The 20795-nt window shown below is 51.3% G+C and overlaps 1 protein-coding gene across 2 annotated transcripts in view; it reads right to left on the bottom strand.

Moving 5' to 3' along the window:
- Positions 1-1906: 1906 nt before the first annotated feature.
- The window catches only part of GALNT16 (polypeptide N-acetylgalactosaminyltransferase 16), a 93904-nt gene continuing 75015 nt past the window's right edge, over positions 1907-20795 (bottom strand). For both annotated transcript variants that reach the window (XM_077909767.1, XM_077909766.1), the window contains 6 exons: positions 16635-16761; positions 15272-15364; positions 13510-13593; positions 8388-8529; positions 7572-7694; positions 1907-4072 (listed from right to left, as the gene is read on the bottom strand). In XM_077909767.1, the coding sequence (XP_077765893.1) occupies positions 3935-4072; positions 7572-7694; positions 8388-8529; positions 13510-13593; positions 15272-15364; positions 16635-16761 (707 nt within the window). In that variant the 3' untranslated portion in view covers positions 1907-3934. The remainder of the gene's footprint in view (positions 4073-7571; positions 7695-8387; positions 8530-13509; positions 13594-15271; positions 15365-16634; positions 16762-20795) is intronic.

The raw sequence follows: 20795 nt of genomic DNA, 5'->3' as shown, positions 1-20795 counted from the left end.
GCTCTGCACTCCTGAAATAAATCATTCCTCCCAAAACCCCTCCAGGGCTAGGAGTACCTGCCTTCTTCCAGGTGAGGAACCCAAGGCTGAGAGATGATGTAAGGGACTCAAGACCACATGGCCAGTAAGTGGCAGAGTGGGGGACAGACTGGCTGACAGGGGCCCTGAGGTCCACTCTCCATCTACAGGCTTCCTCACACTTCGTGGGGTCCAGGCCCACGGCTCTGGAGCCTCCATCCTCCTGGCGACCCACCCAGCCCAGCTGTGGGCCCAGGAGAGGGTGGTCCCCGCCTGCCTCACCTGAGGTCTCTGCTGAGTGCCCAGCAGTGAAGACATTTTAAGGTGAGAAGCTGCCTGGGCCCCTCTCTCTGGAGGAAACAGACTCAAACATGGCAGGGACGCCCAGCAATAGCAGGGACAGTGGGAGCACTGTCGGGAACGAAGCGGTGTGTGTCACGACTGTAGCTTCTCCTTTCCTGGTTTCTTCTCCTGTTCCCTCGGTGGGAGGGGACCACACCCCGCTCGGTGATGGAAGGTCCTCTGCAAGCCTGGGGGTGCCGGACCCCCTGGAAGACTGGTGTCACCCGTGTTATTTCTCCCAACTGCAGACGGAAGAGCCCTCTCCTGAGAGGCGTGGGGCAGAGCCTCTGGGAAAACTGAAGCCAAGTCACAGGGGTCCAGGGACGGAGGGAACCCTCCCTGCTGGATAAATGGGAGGCTGGCCTCCTGCTGACGCCCTTCCTGCCCTCCCCACCTGCGTGCTCTTCGAGACTCTTCTGCTGTGCTCTGCAAGGCACGTTGTTGCTAAGGGCCACCTGAGAGTTTGGGCAGACCCCTCCAGGAGCTGGCTAAAGTCTTGCTTTCCAGAAAAAAAAAAAAAAAAAGTGGCGGTGGTGGAAGAGAAACTAGGCCTCCAGGGAGGTAGGTTTGGAGGAGGGCGAGAGAGCATGAGAAGCAGCACCAGAGCCCTTGGAGGCTGGGAAGGAAAACAGATGGAACGGGAGAGCCCAGCTTGGCCCAGCTTGGCCAGGATAAGGCCCTGCGAAGGAGGTGGGCAGTGGATGTGCGCCGCGAGGGGATGGCCTCCCTCCACGAGGGAGACAGACTACTGCCAGAGGCTTCTGGGGTAAACTGCTTCCTGTGTCCAGTTAGCCCACGCCTGGCTCTGCTGCCACCCTGTGTGCTCAAAACTGTCACCAGCCAGGGGCATGGTGGCCAGAAGTTCTGGGAACCCCGAGTGAGCGACCCTGAGATGAAGTGGGGGGCTGGGGGCAGAAATGGCTGCGTGCAGGAGAGGTTCACTTGCGCATGGGCCTGCCCACCACAGTTTGGATGTGCACTGAGGCAGCGTTTATTTTAACCTGGGTAGGTTCAGTTTCTGATCACAGGAGTGGTGGGGGCCTTCTATTGGTTTCCATGGAAACATTAGGCAGAGCATCTGCTACCCAATCAACAAGGCTACACTGATAGGACTCTTTCTGGAATTATTTTGTTGTTTCTACCCAGGAAGATGTCCCACCTGCATTTTACCACTGCCTTCTTGTGTGGGAGAGGTGGGGCAGGGCAGTTCTGGGGGGGTCAGGGCTGTCACTCAGGGAAGGAGAGAGGGTTGGCAAAAGGCCAGCATTGGGAAAAGCCCTGTGGTTTCCACTTCAAAGCCCCAAGTAAGGTCCCGCGATGAGGCCACAGGAGCCTGGGCTCTGGTCCCACCCTGCCCAGCAGCAGGGCCACCTGCTGGCTCCCTGGGGTCCATGGGGCATATGGGCTGAAGAGCAAGTCGTCAGGTACAAGAGGGGCTTAGACCTGAGTGTGTTCAGTTTCATTTTTATAGAATCGAGGCCCCAACTTCTCCATGAGGCAGAGGACAGTGGCTTTGGAGTCAGAAAGGAAGGCACTGGTGCACATGTACATGTGAGAAGTGGTTTTATTCCAAGTGTGTGTTTCATAAAGACAAGGCCCTCAGGGACAGCTAGTGGCACATGCTTTGCTCAAGGAAAGGAAAAGCAAGAACAGACCAGGGCTGAGTCCCACAAGGGGTGGCTGACAAGCGCAGTCTGACCAGGGGGAAGCAAGGAGTTCTCAGAGGCTTCTCTGATCAGTAGCCCCCTTACATTCAGTGAGGGAAGCTGTGCCCCCCCATCCCCAAGGGTCCACACTGCCTGTGGGAGGGGGAGAGACACGTACAACAGAGATGGGGATGGAAGAAACGTGGCGACAGAGGATGCAAGATGGTGGCCCTGGGGGCCAAGGGCCCCGTGCTGGGGCACAAGAGCACTGCTTGTGAGGGCCTAGTGAGAGCCAGGGGGTGACAAGAAGCCACTGAGACCCCCCCCAGGTGGGGCTGCTGGCCTGAGGGCCACGTGGAGGAGCAGGACCCTAGCAGTCTAGGCACGCCAGGGAGGGAGAAGGGGCATGGCAGCTTGCTCCAATCTAGAGCAGAGGTTCAGATCCTCTGGGGACCAGGGACCTCTGTAAGAAGCTGGGGAAATCCATGGACCCTCTCTCTCCAGGAAAATGCGCATATGCACACACATGCACTATCTGGGGGACAATTTCAGGAGATTCCCAGGCCCTCTGGAATCCATGAACTCCCTAGAGGTCTCAGGCTGATTTGCTTTGGGAGGGGGATGCCCAGGGGTCCTCATATCCCTGGTCTTTTGCCAAAGATCACACTGCCTGAGCCAGTAGGGTTGGGGAAGAGAATATGAGAACAGCAGAAACGTTTCCAAGACCAGGCCCTGAGCCCAGTGGCCGTGAGAAGAAACGGGGGATTCTCCACACAGAGGAGAGACGCCAGTCAGCTCCTGCCCCCCACCCCTCACTGTGGGAACTGACCCTCTCAGAACTCCCTCCTGCAGTGGGGAGGGGTGAGGATGAGGCTTAGGCCACAGGACTTACTCCCTAATGTCTTCGGGAGTGACTCCTTCTGGAGTGTCTTAGCTCCAGAAGGGAGGTCCTGTTCTTCCCAGCCGCCTCGACACCATAATGCTGCATTTACAGAGGCAAAGGCTGTTGAGAAGGCAGGAGTCAGAAAGTCTGGATGACGATGGGGGCTGCTCAGTGGTGCACTGGTGGCTGCCTGCCCTTACACGGTCATCACCATAGGCTCAGGCAGAGGGAACAGGGCACCAGCAGGTCTTAAGGCCCAAGAGAAAGGTTTTGGCCTGACACATGGCCAAACAGAAGTGGGATCTGTTTAATAAACTGTGTCCCAAGGCTGCCCGTGCAGACCCCCTCGGCAGCCTCTTGCTGGGAATGTGGAGACCAGAGTGCAGGGCACAATGCCCAGGGTTGACATGGCATGGGACGAACTGTGGGTTGTTGGGAAGAAACTAATTCTTTTGGTGCTCTGCTGCTTTTCCATCCACATCCTTCTTCAAATTATTCATCCTTTGCTCCAGATCCATCCCTCCCACACTCAGCCCAGCACCTGCCTGGGACAGGCCATGGAGCTTCTGACCTCCTTCCTGTTCTCCAGCTGCCTCTCCCTGCTCCCGCCCACAGCCTCCCCAGCCATGCTGCCCACATGCTGATCCCACAGGTGGGCCCTGTGATCCCGTGGGGGCCCTCTGTGGGCTTCTGTCCTTCTCTCCCCAGCCAACAGGGGAGGGCCCGCAAAACACTGTCCAGGACCCCAGGAGGGTGAAAGGAGGGGACAAAGGGCCACGGGGCCTGCCCAGTCTCTCCCAGCAGCAGTCCAGCATCCTGACCTTCTCTTCTGGGGCAAGGCAGGGACGGCAGCCTGCTCAGGGCCTGCTCCCCTGTGCCCGCCCCAAACAAGCTTTGGAGAAACGTGTGTCGTGGCAGGGGTGTTTGCTGATGATTCCGGCAGAAATGTGAGGAGATGGGAACGGCCTGCTTTACATTCCCCCACCCTAACCCGCTTCCAGTCCCAAAGTCTCATGCAAAAGGTACAGGAAGCCCCGGGCTACCGTCATGTGTGCGGCAACAGCTGCCACTGCTGGGCTGGGGCGTCGGTCTGGCACTTGCTGGTCACCAGCTGGGCGGGCTTGGCTTCCAGGCAGAGGCCGCTGACTGAGTGCTGGATGAAAGAGGCTTTTCTCCTCCACCTCTGGGGGGAAGGACCGGGAAGAAAACAGTGATTAAAAATAATAATGTCCAGAGCTTCATTTGACATGTATGTAAATGGCCCTAGGACACCCCCCTCTCATTTAGAGCAGACTGTGTCCCTTTCACAAGAGCTCCCGACCCCACACATGGCCTCAAACCCCTTCCCTTCCGATGCACACTGCTTCTGTAGTGCAGCATGGAGTCTAGATCAGAGGCCCGTGGGCTGAATGAATCTGACCCAGGGATGTATTTTGTTTGGCCAGTACAGTGTTTGTTTAAAATCTGGCTTAGTTGTCACATAGAAATCTGTATTTCTGGGTTCTCTTTAGACACGGGCCCAGTGTCTTTGGCAGCACGGGGGCAACAGGGACTGAGCTCCTGCTCTTGCTCTCCGTTTACCAAGGTCCTGCCCCAGACAGTGTACCCACCCCTGCAGCACACCCCACCCCTCCCTGTTGGCTGTACCTGTGTGTCAGGTGACCGACAGCCCTAAATGGGAACTGGCCCCCATGTCTGCAGTGATGAGGGGTAAGGCCAGTAGGATGGTGGGAGGCCTGGAGTCCCTGTTACAATCCCCTCCTGGATCTCCCCTTCTCCAGGCTTGACAAAGGGGAAAAGACATGTTCCTGCAGAACATCTGGAGGTGCTGGGGGAAGGACAGGGTGTCCTTTGGAACACTCCAGAGAAAGGGTGAGAGGCCGGCCCAGGCTGCAAGGCTCAGGAAAGAATAAATAGTGAGAGAGATCTGTTTGTCCATCTTTCCTCTCCTTGTGTCTCTGCTGTTCCCCACAGTTAGTGGGGAGTGCTCAGACTGATGCATGGAGCCCCCTCGACCCCCCACTTGGAGAAAGTGGGGCCATGTGCTTGCTGGAATGCCTGCAAAGGGGCTGAGCTGCACCCAGCTGTGGGGCCAGGCCTAGGTCTGCAGGGGTTGGGCTGGCAGAGGAGGGAACTGGCCTGGGAGGTGCACCCAGGAGGGATGTGGGGAGCTGCAGACTTCTCTTGGGAATGTGGGCCTGTGGGGTGCCCATATGGCCCCAGCAGAGAGGGGCCCTTGGCTTAAAAGTTAGAGCAGTGGGTAGGAGGGCCTTGGTCCCTCTGAAACTCACAGCATCCTGTTGCTTTGTGCTCTTCTTGTCCCTGACCTCCTGGGAGGGGCTGGCCATGTTCTCCCCTCCTGGGCATTGCTGGGGCATGTCCTCTGTTTTGCCTTGGGGCCAACATGAGCTGCACGCTCCCTAGCACAGGCAGGTACCCAGCCCGGTGTTATTTATGAAGGGTGAATGCGCAGATGAATGAAGGGCCCAATCCCTGGAGGTGCTCTCCAAACTGCAGGATTCCCACTTCCTACCCATGCCATCGGGCACTCTCCTGGCCCTCTGTCCTGGGCCTGGTCAAACAGTGTCCCTCATGGCACTCTCCTGTCTCGTCAGCCTCCCTTCAAGCAGGGGCCTTGCAAGGCGGGCAGGGAGGAGCCCGAGGCTCCGAGAGGTGAGAGGTGGCCGGGCTGGGGTCTGCTGACTCCATCGCACTGGCTCAAGGACACAGAGCCTCTCGGATACATGATGCCCAGTGGCCTTGGAAGCCAAAGGGGGACCAAGAAAGGAGGCCTAGCTTCGAGAAGACACTGGCAGTGGGAGACCTGCTCATCTTATCCTCTTGGAGGAGAGGCCCTGGGACCTAGGATGCTGCTTGGGGCCTGGAGGACTTGCAGGAGCAGAGTAGGTGGAGGTAGGTCAGCATAGAGGGGGATGGATATTTCAGCTCCAGAGAATTATTTGAGTGGTGGCTGCCCCAGGAACTACTTCCTAGCTTGGCCTCGGCAAGCAGGGATGGGAGGGGGCTCAAAGCCTGACCCTTAGAGAGGTCTGCTGCCCCCAGTGAAGGAGAGCCTGAGGCCATCCCTCACAGCAGGGCAGGGGCACACGGCAGGCAGCCTGAGGGGGCAGGACAGACTTCCTCTGCCCATCAGAAGCCCCTCAGAACTGTCCAGCAGGCCCAGTGAGCAGATCATGGCACACAATTCACACACACACACACACACACACACACACACACACACACAGGCTGGAGGGAGAGGATCTGGCTGCTTTTCCAGAGGGCATAACAAATTGCCGGGCATCTCTACAGAAAGGGCTGCCCCAGGCAAACAGGAAAAGGGTGGGAGGAAACCCTGCAGGCCAAGTCTGAGAGCCAGGCGCCCTCCTGGCCCCTGCACATCCCTCTGGCTGGCCAGGCTCAGGCACAGGAAGGGCTACCGGGGTGGGCAGTGGAAGGCTGGAGCAGACCTCTGGCCTTTGTGTCCCCATTCCTCAGGCAGAGGGGCTCTTTCCCAGCCAGGGAGGGAGCTGGGCTGACTCCCAGGGCTGCTGTGTATCCTGAGCAAGTGATGTCATTTCTTGGAACATCAGTTTATTTCTTGACAGGTGGGCCTGGCCTGTCTCCCAGGATTCATGGAGACAGGATGGCTGAGTGTTTGACAAATGGAAAAGGCAGTGCTCATGTGAGGCTGTCATGTCAGCTTGGAAATCGGTGTATTTGGGTCTCAGTTTCCCAGCAGCCACAATCAAGAAATACTTATCGAGCACCTACTGTGTTCCTGGTTAATACTCTGGGCTTAGGGGTCACACTGACCTGGGTTTGAATCTCATCTTCACCCCTTCCCAACTATGTTTCATCTGACACCTGCTTCTTAAAATCAGCAAGCCTCGGTTTACTCACCTCTAAGATGGGGATGGTACTAGGGCCCAAATCCCTGGGTGGCACAAGGATAAGATGAGACAATCTATGTAAAATTCCTAGCATGGGCTCTTGGTAAAAGCCAACACGAGTTTGGCTGTGGCGGTTGTCAGGGGATAGGGATGCAGTATTGTAGGGACACAAGACTGACAGTCCTTGCCCTAGTGGAACAAGGCTGGCAGGATGGACATTCAACAAATATTTACTTAAATAAGTGTTTCTTGGGGATCCCTGAGTGGCTCAGTGGTTTAGCACCTGCTTTCGACCCAGGGTATGATACTGAAATCCCGGATCAAGTCTCACATCAGGCTCCCTGCATGGAGCCTGCTTCTCCCTCTGCCTGTGTCTCTGCCTCTTGCTCTCTCTGTGTCTCTCATGAATAAATAAATAAAATCTTAAAAAAAAAAAAAAAAAAGGGAAGCCTGGGTGGTTCAGCGGTTTAGCGCCACCTTCAGCCCAGGGTGTGATCCTGGAGACCCGGGATGGGGTCCGAAGTCGGGCTCCCTGGATGGAGCCTGCTTCTCCCTCTGCCTGTGTCTTTGCCTCTCTCTCTCTCTTCTCTGTGTATTTTCATGAATAAATAAATAAAATCTTAAAAAAAAAGAAGTGTTTCTTCATGAATACAATAGACTTGATCTGGATGCTCACTTGGAGTGATCCTCACTCTGGAGGGCTTATTTGAGTCCATCTGTTTCAATCCAGGGCTCCCTTGCCAGAAGCTGCCACCTACCCTGCACATCCCTGGGGGTGAGGAGGCTTACCTGCCTGCCTTCTCTCGGGTTGCACACCTGCAGTATGACCAGGGATCCTGGGGTGATGGAGGTGGAGGTGGCAGTCAGGCACTTCCCCTGCTGCTGGATGAGATGGTCACTGAACAGCCATGCCTATAAAACAGGGACATGAAAGGCCGAGTCAAAGTGTACAGTGATGGATGGGCAGGTAGGTAATAGGGGATAAAACAAACACTGTGTATTTTGGTAGAATTTTCTACAAATAATAAGAGTATATGGGTATTCACCATATAGTCCTTTCAACTTTTCTACATGTTTGAAAGTTTTCGTGATAAAAAGTATTGGCAGGGAGTTTAGCTGGAGTTGGCCAGAGGGCAATCAGGGGTGTACCAAGGGATGCTCTGCTGGGGGGATAGGGAGAGAGACAGGCCGTGGGACCAGGGGAGCAGTTTGACATGGGCACACCAACACTTGTATGTGGCACACGTATGTGCACACAGCAGTCCTGGCTGCCCTGCTGCCCATGGTACACGCTGACCATAGCTGCATCCCAGGAGAGAACTGGGTGCTGTGTGGGTAGCATTTCTTCCTTGGTAAGGAGAAGTGGGTGGTGCACAGAGGGCAACTGTATGACAAGTGGGTAAAAGGGATGGGAATGGCAGAAGCAGACCCAAGGAGCCATGTGAGGGGAGAGCATGCCGGGTCCCTGGGAAAGTAGGTTTGTGGACGGTGTAGGCAGAGAGAAAATGAGAATGAGCAGAGGGAAGCCCCCCACCCCACTCCTGGACAATGACTCTGGCTCCTTTCCCCTTCCTGATCCTGACCTTGAGGCAGTAAGCAGCTTACCTGGGGTGCTGGGGGGTTCTTGGCAGACCCTCTGCAGATCCCCATTCCAAGCAGGAAGTTCCCAGCTGAGTCCTGGCCCTGGGATTCTAAGCAATTAACCCCCTGCTTAATGATGCCAGGGAGCACTTCCTTCACCGGGACTCTGAGAGAAAAGGGAGCAGTCAGGCTTGTCCTCTGTCCTCTCCAGGCTTGCTCACCCCTCAGCCAGAGGTGGTGCTCCAGCTCCCCAGGCACCATGCTCTTGGGCTCGGTCTCAGGGGAAGGGGCCTTGCCCTAGCCAGCAGGGGCAGGAGGGCAGAGGACGGGAAGGAGAGGGATGCTTCTGGGAAGACTAAGCCTTGCCCCACTAGGTCTGAGCAGCTGTGAGAACTTCCTACCCTGGAAGCCATGACTGGGAGGACCCTGGGAAGACAGCTCAGACCCAGGGCTCCCTAGTCCAGAAAGAAGAAAACTTGAGACACTGGGGCCCAAATACGAACTCAATATGTGATCTCAAAATGACAGGGAAGAGCTCACTTTGGAGAGGCAATTTAAAACCCACAAACATGAAAATGTGTTCAAAAAAAAAAAATGTGTTCAATCGCACTAATGATTAAAGAAATACATATTAGAGCATCACCACTGTTTGTTTACCATATACATGTGCATAAATATAATATGTAATAAATGTGTATTATTTCTACATATTTATTTATATAAAATCTATCATTTATATACACAATTATATCAACACCAATCAATACCGATTCCCAGTATTGGCAATAGCTATGGGATCGGATCTTCTCATACCCTACGGGTAAGAGCATAAACTGGCCCAACAGTTCTGGAGGGCATTCATTGTGTTTCAAAAGCCTTAAAAATGTGCACACATAGATAAAGGGGCTTAAGAGGTACAAACTTCCAGTTATGAAATAAGCCACAGAGATGAAAAGTCCAGCACAGGGAATATAGTTAATAATACTGTAATAATGTCGTATGGTGACAGGTGGTGACTATACTCATTGTGGGGAGCATTGCAGAATGAATAGGATTGTTGAATCACTATGTTATACACCCGAAATGAATACAACATGATGATGTCAGTTGTATTTCAATAATAAAAAACACACAAAAAATTATGTGCATACCTTTGGCCTAACAACCTCAATCCTACTTCTGGAAAGTTATTATCATGCAGCAATAATTCTGGATGTTTGCAGAGATTTAATTTAAAAGACATGCATCTCAGAGTGATTGGTTATACTGAAAACGTAGATATCAACAATAGAGGACAGGCTAAATAAATTCTGATTCATCTGTAAGATGGAAAACTGCATAGCCATTAAAAAATGACTCCAAATGAGTATCTGATAGCATGGAAAAGGTTTATAACATACTGTCAAATAAAACAGATGTGTTTCAAAATATTATATTATTTAAAAATTTATACGTGCAGGAAAATATGCTTAAACACACATCTTTCTCTCTCTCTCTCTCTCTCTCTCTCACACACACACACACACACACACACACACACACACACGACACATTGTCTTACTCTGGATAATGAAGTTAAGGAGGCTGCTGGTCCCACCTGGTCATATATGCTCTTGGATTATGGCCCCCGGAGGTGACAGGGAACCAGGAGGGCTTAGAGTCTGGCCATATCCCTAATCTTAACCACCTCTTGTTACCTCTATCCAAAGAGAACCCAGGTGGGCTGGGGAGGTGGGCATCATGAGACTTTTGGCATTCTTTGCTGTCGACACTTGCAAGATCTCAACCAAACCAGGTCTTCCTTCCTCAGGGCTGGATGGAAGCTCCCGAAAGCCCCAAACCATGACCCCCTCCCACAGAGCCTCGGGAAGATACTTTGACTTTCCTCTTGCACACTCCTGGCAGGAGTGTGCACTCTCCAGGCCCCTCTTGAGAGTTTGCATAATTCTAGACCACAGGTTGAAAAACTGCTGGTCCCCAAGCTGAATATGGTCCCAAAAACATTTTGTCCGACCTACAGAGTGTGGTGGTTGTTGCTTTTAATTAATTGGTAATACTAAAAATCTGATGGTTACACAAAGAAATCTGAACCCAACTTCTCTTGAGAAAACAGAAAGATCAGGCCACACTGAGCTTGCATTCCAGCGAGGCTCTTGACATACTAACACATGGTTGGTCCATCGTGAGTAGTGGCTGCCCCGGGGGGATGGGCTTTTGCATCCCTGTTTGCCATGGTCCCCACAACTCCCTAGTGTCTCACTGCTGCCCACCGGATTGATTTGCATTGCCCATCCGATCAGGGTTTGAATTCACAACTTCTACCAGGGCAAAGGTGCTGGGGTGCAAAGATATCCCACCCTCTGTTTCATCCAGGGACATATTCTACTGCCCTCTCTATGGAGGTGAGATGCCTGCTGAGACCCCTCCCCCCAGACCCGCTCAGAGCCCAAGCTGTTCCAGATCCTTCTGCGTTCTTCTCCTTGCCCCTGTCCTCAGGGACATGTATAGGGGGATCAGCTTTCAGAGCTGAGGTGGGTGCTGTCCATGGAGGCCTGCCCACCAATGCCCAAACCTGGGGTGTGGGCAACAATCTCCAAACCCGATGTAGCTCCAGGGGTGTCCATGTGGCAGCAACCCTGGGGCCACTGTGATGGTCATCTCCACCACCCTTCCTCGGCTTCCTGGCTACATCTGCAGCTGCTTCCCTCCCTGTGGGCCTCCTCCCAGCTGGGCTGCCATGAGCCCTTATGATGCCTTTGTAGAAATAGCAAAAGCATCCCCTCCTCGAGACATTTCACTTCCATCTGTTAGAAAACTGTCAGATTATACTGGTTTTGCCGAAGACTTTTATCGCCATCTGCCAGGAACTGTTATAATAAATGTACAATATCCACTGTCCGGCTAGCGCCCTTGCAAATGTGACATGCACAGCTTGCACTACCGTTCCTGACCATCCTAATAAAAGTAATAAAGGAGCAGCGGCTGAGGGCAGCCGCTGGACTCCGGTCTGATGGGGGCAGAGCTGTGGTGGGATTGTAGGCAGGCCTAGGAAAGCAGAGGCCTTTCCCTTCGCCTCCTTTGTCTCTCTACCGACCATCTGCAAGTGTGGGCCAACTGTTAGGATTCCCTGTTTGGGGGAAAGTTGGTATCAGTTTGGCATCCAGATGTCCTTCCTAACCAACAACTAGAGGCACTCCTCGCTGGGCACCCTGAGAACTGAGGCTGACCTTGAAGAGCAGACCAGGGACGAGTAACCTGGACAGGAATGAGGTCTGCTGTTTCTATCTTACCGACAAAAAAAAAAAACAAAAAACATATTTTAAAACTTCCCACAGTGCCAGAACAAACAGAAGATGACTCATCCTCTTCATTTAACAGAGCTGGTTTCATCCACTCTCCTGTCTTGTGATGGATCCAAGTTTCTGAAAGTTACAAAGCACTTTTTCCTCTTGGTTCTCAGGGGAGGACATGGGACACCGTGTGTGGGGACTGGGTGTGGAACAGAAAGGTAACGTTCCCAGTCCTCCCTGATGAGTCCCACAGGCTTCCCAGCTCCGGCCTGAGGTCTAGAGCCCATGGCTCCTTCCCAGTGTTGTCTAAACTCTGACAGATATAAAGGAATGACTGTTTTTTTTCCTCAGAAATGACATGTCTGAATGAAACCATCCCCTTAAAAGTGGCCACTGGAGAAAGTGGTTCATTTATTATACTTTTCTAAATCAACATTCTCCCCTCCACAGCCATTGTGTGGGGATCTGGCTTAGCCAGGCTGCCAACTCTTTTCAAGGATGCTGCTGTTGCTCACATTGTCTCGGAATTCCTTGAAATTTGCTCCCAGAATCAGTTTATTCTCGATACCTGTTCCATTCCTTGTCATACTCTAGATGGGACCCAGGATCACCTTATCTGGGGGTAATTGCCTGGTTCACTGGATTTGGTGACAACCTAACTATGGCTCTTTTCCAAAAATCAAATCTGCTCTCAAAAAACAAAGATCTGCCTTCTTCGAGGACATGCAGGCTCTGAGGGGTGAGTGTTCTGGAAAGCCGCAGCACCATCCTTGGGAGAAAACTGGCAGTTATGAAATAATCCGTTCCCCGAGGTGACAGCTATAGAAAGGAGAATGCTAATTTCCAAGTTATTACTATTGAGGCTTATTGACTATGCAATTTATTCACTCAAAAATATTTATCGAGTGTCCGTTTTGTGACAGGCTCTGTCCCAGGGGCTGGAGATCAAGCAGCAAACAAAGCAGGTCCACACCTCTACCCTCACACATGTACTGTCACGTGTGGGGAGGCAAGAACAAAATTACCTGGCCACATAGGCCCTGATGGTGGTAAGGGTGGAATGAGCGGGTGATGCTGGGGGAGGGAGGCGCTCTGCAAACAGAGACTGCTTGGGGGGAAGGCCCGCCTCAGAAGGGGACATCTGAGTCAAGACCTGAAGGAGGTGAGGAAATGAGCCATGTGGAAGTAGTTAAGAGGCTGAAAAGGATTTTAAAAGGAGAAAAAAGGAATCCTCACTGCCCTGCCCCAGCCTTACAACTTCACCCCCAGTCCAGGAGCTGACACACGCACACACACACTCAGATACAGCTTCTCAGCTCCAGGGCACACACCATTTGCATCCTCCTTAGAGTTTGTCAAGCAAACGTTTCCCCATGGCTTTTCCGTCTCTATGATTGCAATCTTAATGGACAGATAATATTTGTTCGGATCCACGCGTTGGGATTCACTAAGCCCACCTCCTGTTATTAGTTATCTCCAGATTTTTCACAGCAGCAGAGAAGCCTGTGCTGAATGAACATCTTGTCGATAGTCTTTTGCTTTGCTTGCTTTCTTTCCTTAGGATAAACTCCCAGAAGGGAGAGAACAGAGTCAAAAGCAATGAATCTTTACTTTTGTGGTTTTTGCTCCATAATGCAGTGTTGTTTCCCTATGGGGACAATACCCGCTTCTGGCTCTACAACCCAGTCCATTAAAAGTTTGGTTCCTACCACCTCTCACTTTTAACTCCTTCCCATTCCCCCCAGAGCCTTCACGTGAAGATGAACAGTGACAACTAGAAAGAGCCTGACTGCCCAAGCTGGGGAGATCTCAGGGGGCGGGTCCCCCAAGACACACAAGCTGAGGGCTGTACTCACGTGAGCTCTGGGTAGACATTATCCAGGTACCAGCGGAAGGATTTGCAGTTCATCTTCTTCCTCTGCTCAATCCGCGTGGCCACGCTGAAAGAGAAGGAACGGCTCAGGCTTTGACAAGTGGGTGCAGGGAGGAAGCCCCAGGAGGCTGGCCCTCTCTTTCTGCCCACCCCAGGTTGGGCAGAACCAGGAGCTGTCCCCAGCCTGCCCTCTAGCCGTGGCCACCTGCCATAAATCCTTCTCTGACCTGCAAGGTCACCCTGGGTCTCCTGGCCATTCCTGATTTCTTTCCTTAAATTCCTGCTTATTTTCCTGGATCAGGGGAGCTGGCTGGGGCCCCGCTTTGCTCTGGCTTCTCACTTCTTGAGATCTCAGCACATCACTAGCTGGTCCTTACTTTTGCAGAGAGCAGAGTCTTACTGAGCTCTAAGTTTTCCTTTCCGGTATTCCAATTTTAGCAGAAAGGGTCTAACAAGAAAAGCATGCTTTAAACATCTTTCAGGAATTTTGGCAAACAAGACCGCTCTGATGTAGCCGTGGATGCCACAGTTTCTCTTCCCCAGCATCCTCCGCTACACTGATGGAAATGGCCACTGGCTGATGACCTTTCTCCACCAGTAAATATGACCACCTATCTCAGAAGGTTTTTGGAGAATCAAATGAATTAAGAGTGCCTAAGAGCCTTGCACAGGGGAGGTCTTCAGTAAAGGTTAATTTTCCACGAAAAGAAGTAGGGTGCCTGGGTGGCTCAGTGGTTGAGCATCTATCTGCCTTTGACTCAGATTATGATCCCAGAGTCCTGGGATCAAGTCTCACATCGAGCCCTGCATGGAGCCTGCTTCTCCCTCTGCCTGTGTCTCTGCCTCTCTCTCTGTGTCTCATGAATAAATATATAAAATCTTTAAAAAAAAAGAAATATATCTTATATTGTGATCAAGTATTCCTGTGTGCATATATAGCTACACACATATACATGTATAACTGAAATAAATTTCAGCAAACAATACTTAGCCTTAATTACAATCAACTGTTCCTTTATATTCTGCTTGTACCAATCTAGAGTGTTCTCTATCGTTTTTTTTTTAATGCTGGTCACGACCCATGAAATTGATTTCATAACCAATCTACATTTTGAAAATGTTTAACTAGACTGTAGTCATGCCAGTCCAGGACAGGAAAACAGGCTAACTGATCACAAACGTATTTTGAGGGGATCTCTGGGTGGCGCAGCGGTTTGGCGCCTGCCTTTGGCCCAGGGCGCGATCCTGGAGACCCGGGATCGAATCCCACGTAGGGCTCCCGGTGCATGGAGCCTGCTTCTCCCTCTGCCTGTGTCTCTGCCTCTCTGTCTCTCTCTGTGTGACTATCACGAATAAATAAATAAAATCTTTAAAAAAAAAAAAAAAAAACAACGTATTTTGAACAGCGGGGGGGGCGGCAAAACCCCAAGTGTTTTCTGCGGAGAGCCCAGCCCTGAGTACTCCCACCCATACCCTTTTTCCTGCAGGCAGCTTGTGAATGGGTGGCTCTTTCTCATCACCGAGCCCTCTCTGGCTATTTCTCCCCACAGAGGCTACATGCGCCTCAAGGACCCGGTCTCACGCCACATATCCTATCAGAACCCCCCCTCCCAAGAGCCCAGCAGGGAGGGCCTCAGTCACCAAGGAGACTGTGAGTGCTTCCCTGGCGTCCAGACCATTTTATGTTTTGCTATGGTTGTGCTAACGTGGGTGGAGGGAAGCAAACAGCTGGTGGAGGGGCGCACCTGCCAAAGGCCTTCCCGATGGCTGAGGGCCGGGCCTCGTAGTAATACTGCTTGTATTCATCCATCCACACCTCTGCAGTGCGCTTGGTATTCCTAAAAGGGGAGGAAGGAACAAAATAAAGTCACCAGTGTGGTGACAGAGTTAGGATCAAGATCAGCTCTGTGCAATACAGGGTGATGCGCATCTTGGGAATGTATGCAAAATAACACTATTTGGGGTGGTATCAAGGAGTATGATTTGTTAACATCCAACAATTCATGTCCGTATACTCTTCACACTCCACCTGAGGAATCTATTCCTGCCAACATGCCTGCGTGTGGGCAAAAAGGACAGGTACCAAATATTTGTTTAATAAAACACAGGTGACAGCCTAAATGTGCATTGATAGGAGAATAATGGCCCCTACTTTTATATGACGGGGTACATGCCGTGGTCAGGATGTACTGATATGGAAGGTTGGCTATAATTTAGTGTGGGCAGAAAGCACACTGCAGAAAGAACACAGAGCATGACCCCATTTATACAAAAATGCAAAGTTACGGTGTATGTGCTTCTCTCTACATGAACTACATATATGAAAATGAGTTAAAAGGCCTGACATGATAGACCAGAAATCTAGTAACTGTGGTTACTTTTGAAGAGACAAGTTGGATAGGAGTCAGACTGGGTAAAAAGAACTTGTGTTTTTTCCTCTGTATACAATATAAAGAGTAAAAACACATATATGTACAGGTAGGTCCATATAATATATACTGGCACAGCTTGTATTTTACAGTGAACATGTACTACTTTTATAATAATAAAAATTAAAAACTGGGGTGTGTATCGGGGAGAAGAAAACCAAAATAATAAGCCATTCGGTTAGCTGGACCAGGGAGCCACTGCTGCAAACAAGGAAACATGGGCCTGATAGAGCCAAAGAACTGTCCTCAAAGGGCGTGCTCAGGACACTCTTCCCCTTCCATCCCCACCAGGAGAGCTGGTCTCTCAGTCCAAGCACACCCTGTCACTGGGGACATGGATGTGCAGATGCTGAGCAAGTCAGGCTCAGGACATGGCATTCATGACCAGAACCCAGGACCCAGTGAGTGGTGAGTGGCCCCCAGTTAATGATTGGGCCAGTTTTCCAAGACACTTATGGACAAAGATGGTCAAGACAAGGGAGGCCTGGTGACAACACTCTCAATGTCATCCTTTCACCCCTGAAAGCACCTGGCATCCCAGAATTGGAGGGAACAAATGGGGAAACTGAAGCTCAGAAATGGGGGGGTACCTGCCCAAAGCCACATGAGTAACTGACAGGGCTGGTGGGGTCTAGGACCTAAGTGTCCTGGTTCCTAGCCTGGTGCTCTTTGCACCTACCTGATATAGGTGAGGGCATTGCCCTCAGGGAAGTTGTAGGGGTGCCGTTTCCTGAAGACGTGGCCCACCCGGCTGCAGGGCACGATCTCCAAGCTCCCACCGCACATCCACACCCTGAAGGAGAGCTCTGCAGGAGATGGCAGCCGTCAGGAGGGATGAGTCCCCAGCAAGTCCCCGCTGAGTGAAGGTGTCCCTTGTTTCTGGTGTCTCCTTGGAGGCACATGCCAGGCTCAGGGCTCCTGGGCCCTTTTACACAGGATGTACCCATCCTTGTACATGTTCCTGACATGCACGTGCACACCCTGCTCCCATCACACACACACCCCTACATACACCCCCCACATCCCATCCCACACATACCCTGTCTCCCACACACCCCTCCATACACACCACGTACACACATACACTCTTCATATATACCCCATCACACAGACCACACACAGCCCTTCCACACATACCACATATACACATATCACAAACACACACTAACCACACACACCCCACCCCAGACACCACACACACATATATATACACACAGACCCTTCACACACACCCCACCCCACATATGCCACACATACACCCCCTCCACACACACTCCTTCCACACACCCCAGATACTACACACACACTCTTCACACACATACCACACATACACCTCTTCCACACACACATCCCTTCCACATACCACATCCCACAGACACATACCCCAATACACAAACACACACACACACACACACACACCCCTTCCACATACCCCACAGACACAATACACAAACACACACACACACACACACACACACACCTTCCACATACCCCACCCCACAGACACCACAACACACACACACACACACATACACGCCAACCCCCCTATACACTGCCTGCCTCTGAGCCCTGGAAGAGCAGTGGGGAAAGCTCTGAAGCAACACCAAGACCATGAGGAGAAGGAAAACTGTATCAAATGTGGCATCATTTCCAGCCTCTGACTAGAAAGCCCCATCCAGACATTGTTAAGGAAGAATGCATTTGCTTGTCAGTCAGCTCTGGGCATCCACGAGGCTGGAAAACAGACCACCAGCCTGGCCACAGACTGCTCCAGTAGGTCTTTCTGGTCCCAGACCTCCCTCTTGGCGCAGGGGGTCTCCATGTACAGGCTACCACTGGTTTCCTTTTGATAGTGGTGGGGATGCTGAATGAGCTTCTGCGGGCAACTGTGGTCCCTCAGTGCTGAGAGGTGCAAGGGGCTGTTCTGCTTCCTGGAAGGGGGACATCACAAACTGCCTACTCTTTTCTTGACTCAACAATTATCACTTCTGGCAAGGACTCGCCTTAGCAGCTGGCTGAACCTAATCTCTTCTGATTACTGTTTTATATTAACCCTACAGTGGGATAGACACTCTATGACATTAAAACATCTCCTTCCTGTCCCAGAAAATACACAACCTTTGTTTTTTGTTCTGTTTTGAATTTTCTTAAAAAAAGGCCATTTTCTCATGAGTTCCAGCCTTGGTCCCTCTTCCCACTCCCCAGTTGGCTGTATGGACACTCATGGTCCCTGGCTAGGCCTTGGGGTTCTTACCTGGTGCAGCTCATCAGGGCCGACTCCCACCCCCGCAGTGACTAATGCCCATCTCTGGCCAGCCTATGTACAGCAGACAACTCCAGATGTGGGCCAGGGGCCAGGGCTGGGTATGTGGCATATCAGGGTTGGCCAATCAACCAGATTGATGGGTTTCCCTAGGTCGGCCAACAGACAGAGAGCTGCATTCTGGAGTTCCATTTCTGCTGGACCAACTTGGTGATGCTAGGAAAGTCACTTCATCTCACCAGCGCATTACGTCCATACTGTTACAGTCATCACCCACAACACAGTAAGGAGCAGTAAACATTGCCCTTTTACTGAGCACTGAGCACTTACTATGTGCCATGCTCTATAACCCAAGTCTAATTCTCACAGCAAGCATGTGAAGCTGGTATTATCATCCTCATATGGTTTTGCTTGCTTTTACATTTATTAAATATTAAAATTTATTTATTCTTTTTTAAGTAGGCTCCATGCCTAGTGTGGGGCTCAAACTCACAACCCTGAGATTAAGAGTCGTATGCTCTACAGACTGAGCCAGCCTGTTCCTATGTTTTTAATCAGGTCTGGGAAGCCCAAACATGTTAACCTATCCAGGATCACACAAACTCTCTGTTGCAGAATTATAATGTCAAGTTCACATTTTGTCCAACAAGCTGCACTGTTTAAACCAGACTCCTTAGTTCATTCAGCAAAATTGTATTGGGTACCCGATTTTATGTGTCATACACTGTTCTAGAATCCTTCCACACTCATGGGTGGGAGACAGGAACTCACTAAGATAAGAAACAAAAATGCAAGTAGACAAGAAAATGAGTAAAATGTGTAGTCTGTCTGACGGCATTAAGTCCAGTGGAGACAGACGAAGCAGGTAGGGGCTGAAGAACACCAGTGGAGCAGGGAGGGCTAGAGTTTTAGTCAGACTGATTGCGAAGTCCTCACTCGTAAGGGGACATTTGAGCTAAGACCTGAAGGAGGTGAAGAAGCAAGTCACACAGCTCTTTGGGGAGAAACATTCCAGGCAGAAGGACCAGCAGGGCAAAGACGTACAGGCTGGAGTGGTGGCAAGTTCCAGGGGCCACAGGGAGGCCTGGCAGGGCTGGTGGCCGGGGGGTGGCGGGGTGGGGGGCCGAGTGAGGCTGAGTGGGAGAGGCAGGAGAATGTGGGCAGAGCTGCTGGTATGCTGTGGGGGCAGGGCAGATGGTGTGAGGACTGTGGGCTTTGATGGCAGTGATGTGACAGTCCTTGCAGGGTCATGAGCAGAGGATTGCCACAATCTGACTACCTTTTTAAAAGGACCTCTAGTGGGAATCCCAAGGTTCTCATGTTTGCCACCTCCATATACGGTGGCCTCTGGGGTGCCGGAGTTCCGCTCTCTGAGAGGACACGGGAATGAGTCTCAGTCTGGGCACCTCCCTTCCTTCAACAAAAGAATAAAAATGAAAGGCCTAAACCCACTAGCAGCAGGGCTCTCTTGGCTCAAAACTGCTCCCAGCAGCTAAACATCTGAGCACCATGGCTAGCCTAGAAATTTCTTTGAATTTCTTCTAAGAAACAAAACCCTTCCCAGAACCACTCTGTGGTTCACCTTTCAAGTTCCCCAACCATGGAGCCCTTGCCTCAGGCAGAATTTGAAGTTAGCCATTTGATCATTTACTTGTTTCTCTGTCAATCATCAGCCTTAAAAAAAAAAAAAAAAAAAAAAAAAGAAGACTAAAAAGACAAAAGAAAAAGGCTCCTGGATGTAGGAGAGACTATTAGTTTCCCAGACCTCTGAGTCTTTATGGGAAACCTGCTTTACCAAAGCTCCTTTGAGGCCGAGACTGAGGACAAACAAGGGCCCAAGACATGTGAAAGGAGGTCAGAATGGAAGAGTCAGTGCACCCCAATTCCCAGAATTTATTTCTCCAAATGCCTGTCTGCAAATGGTTTCCAAGAGTAAGTTACAAAGGGGAGAACATTCCACGCTTGATTCCACTCCAGTTGGTTTTGAATTAGGATCAGACCAATTTTTTTTTTAAAGATTTTATCCATCTATTTGAGAGAGAGAGAGAGAGCATGAGAGCAGGGTGAAGGGCAGAGGGAGAAGCAGGCTCCCCTCTGAGCAGGGAGCGCAATGTGGAGCTCGATCCCAGGACCCAGGATCATGACCTGAGCCAAAGGCAGGTGCTTAACTGACTAAGCCACCCAGGCGCCTCTGGATGACCTATTAGAAGCCTCACTGCTCCTCTGTGTCCCGATCGGGGAGAGAGAAGGAAGAGTTGCTCCTCACCTTCCAGAAACACAGAATTCGCTTTGATCACACCTCACAACACTTCAGCGGCTCTCATAGGAGCAGTACATAAACCTGTCAGATATGGGCCTTCCCGATTGAAATCTGGAAGGCAGCGTTGACCTCAGTTTTCCCACCTGTCAAATGGGTGGGATACCACCAGCCCTATTTACTTCACAAGGAAACTGGTGAGGATGAAGAAGGAAACAAAAGGCTCTGCAAAGAACAGGAGAGCCCCGGATTGTTCCCCATCCTTCACCCTGCTTCTTGCTGTGTGGGCTGCACTGTGGGCTTCCCTCCTGCGGGCTGGC

This window comes from Canis aureus, chromosome 9, assembly GCF_053574225.1.
Source record: "Canis aureus isolate CA01 chromosome 9, VMU_Caureus_v.1.0, whole genome shotgun sequence".
Lineage (NCBI taxonomy): Eukaryota > Metazoa > Chordata > Mammalia > Carnivora > Canidae > Canis > Canis aureus.
The sequence above is the reverse complement of the archived record's forward strand: the minus strand, read 5'-3'. Positions and strand labels throughout refer to the sequence as shown.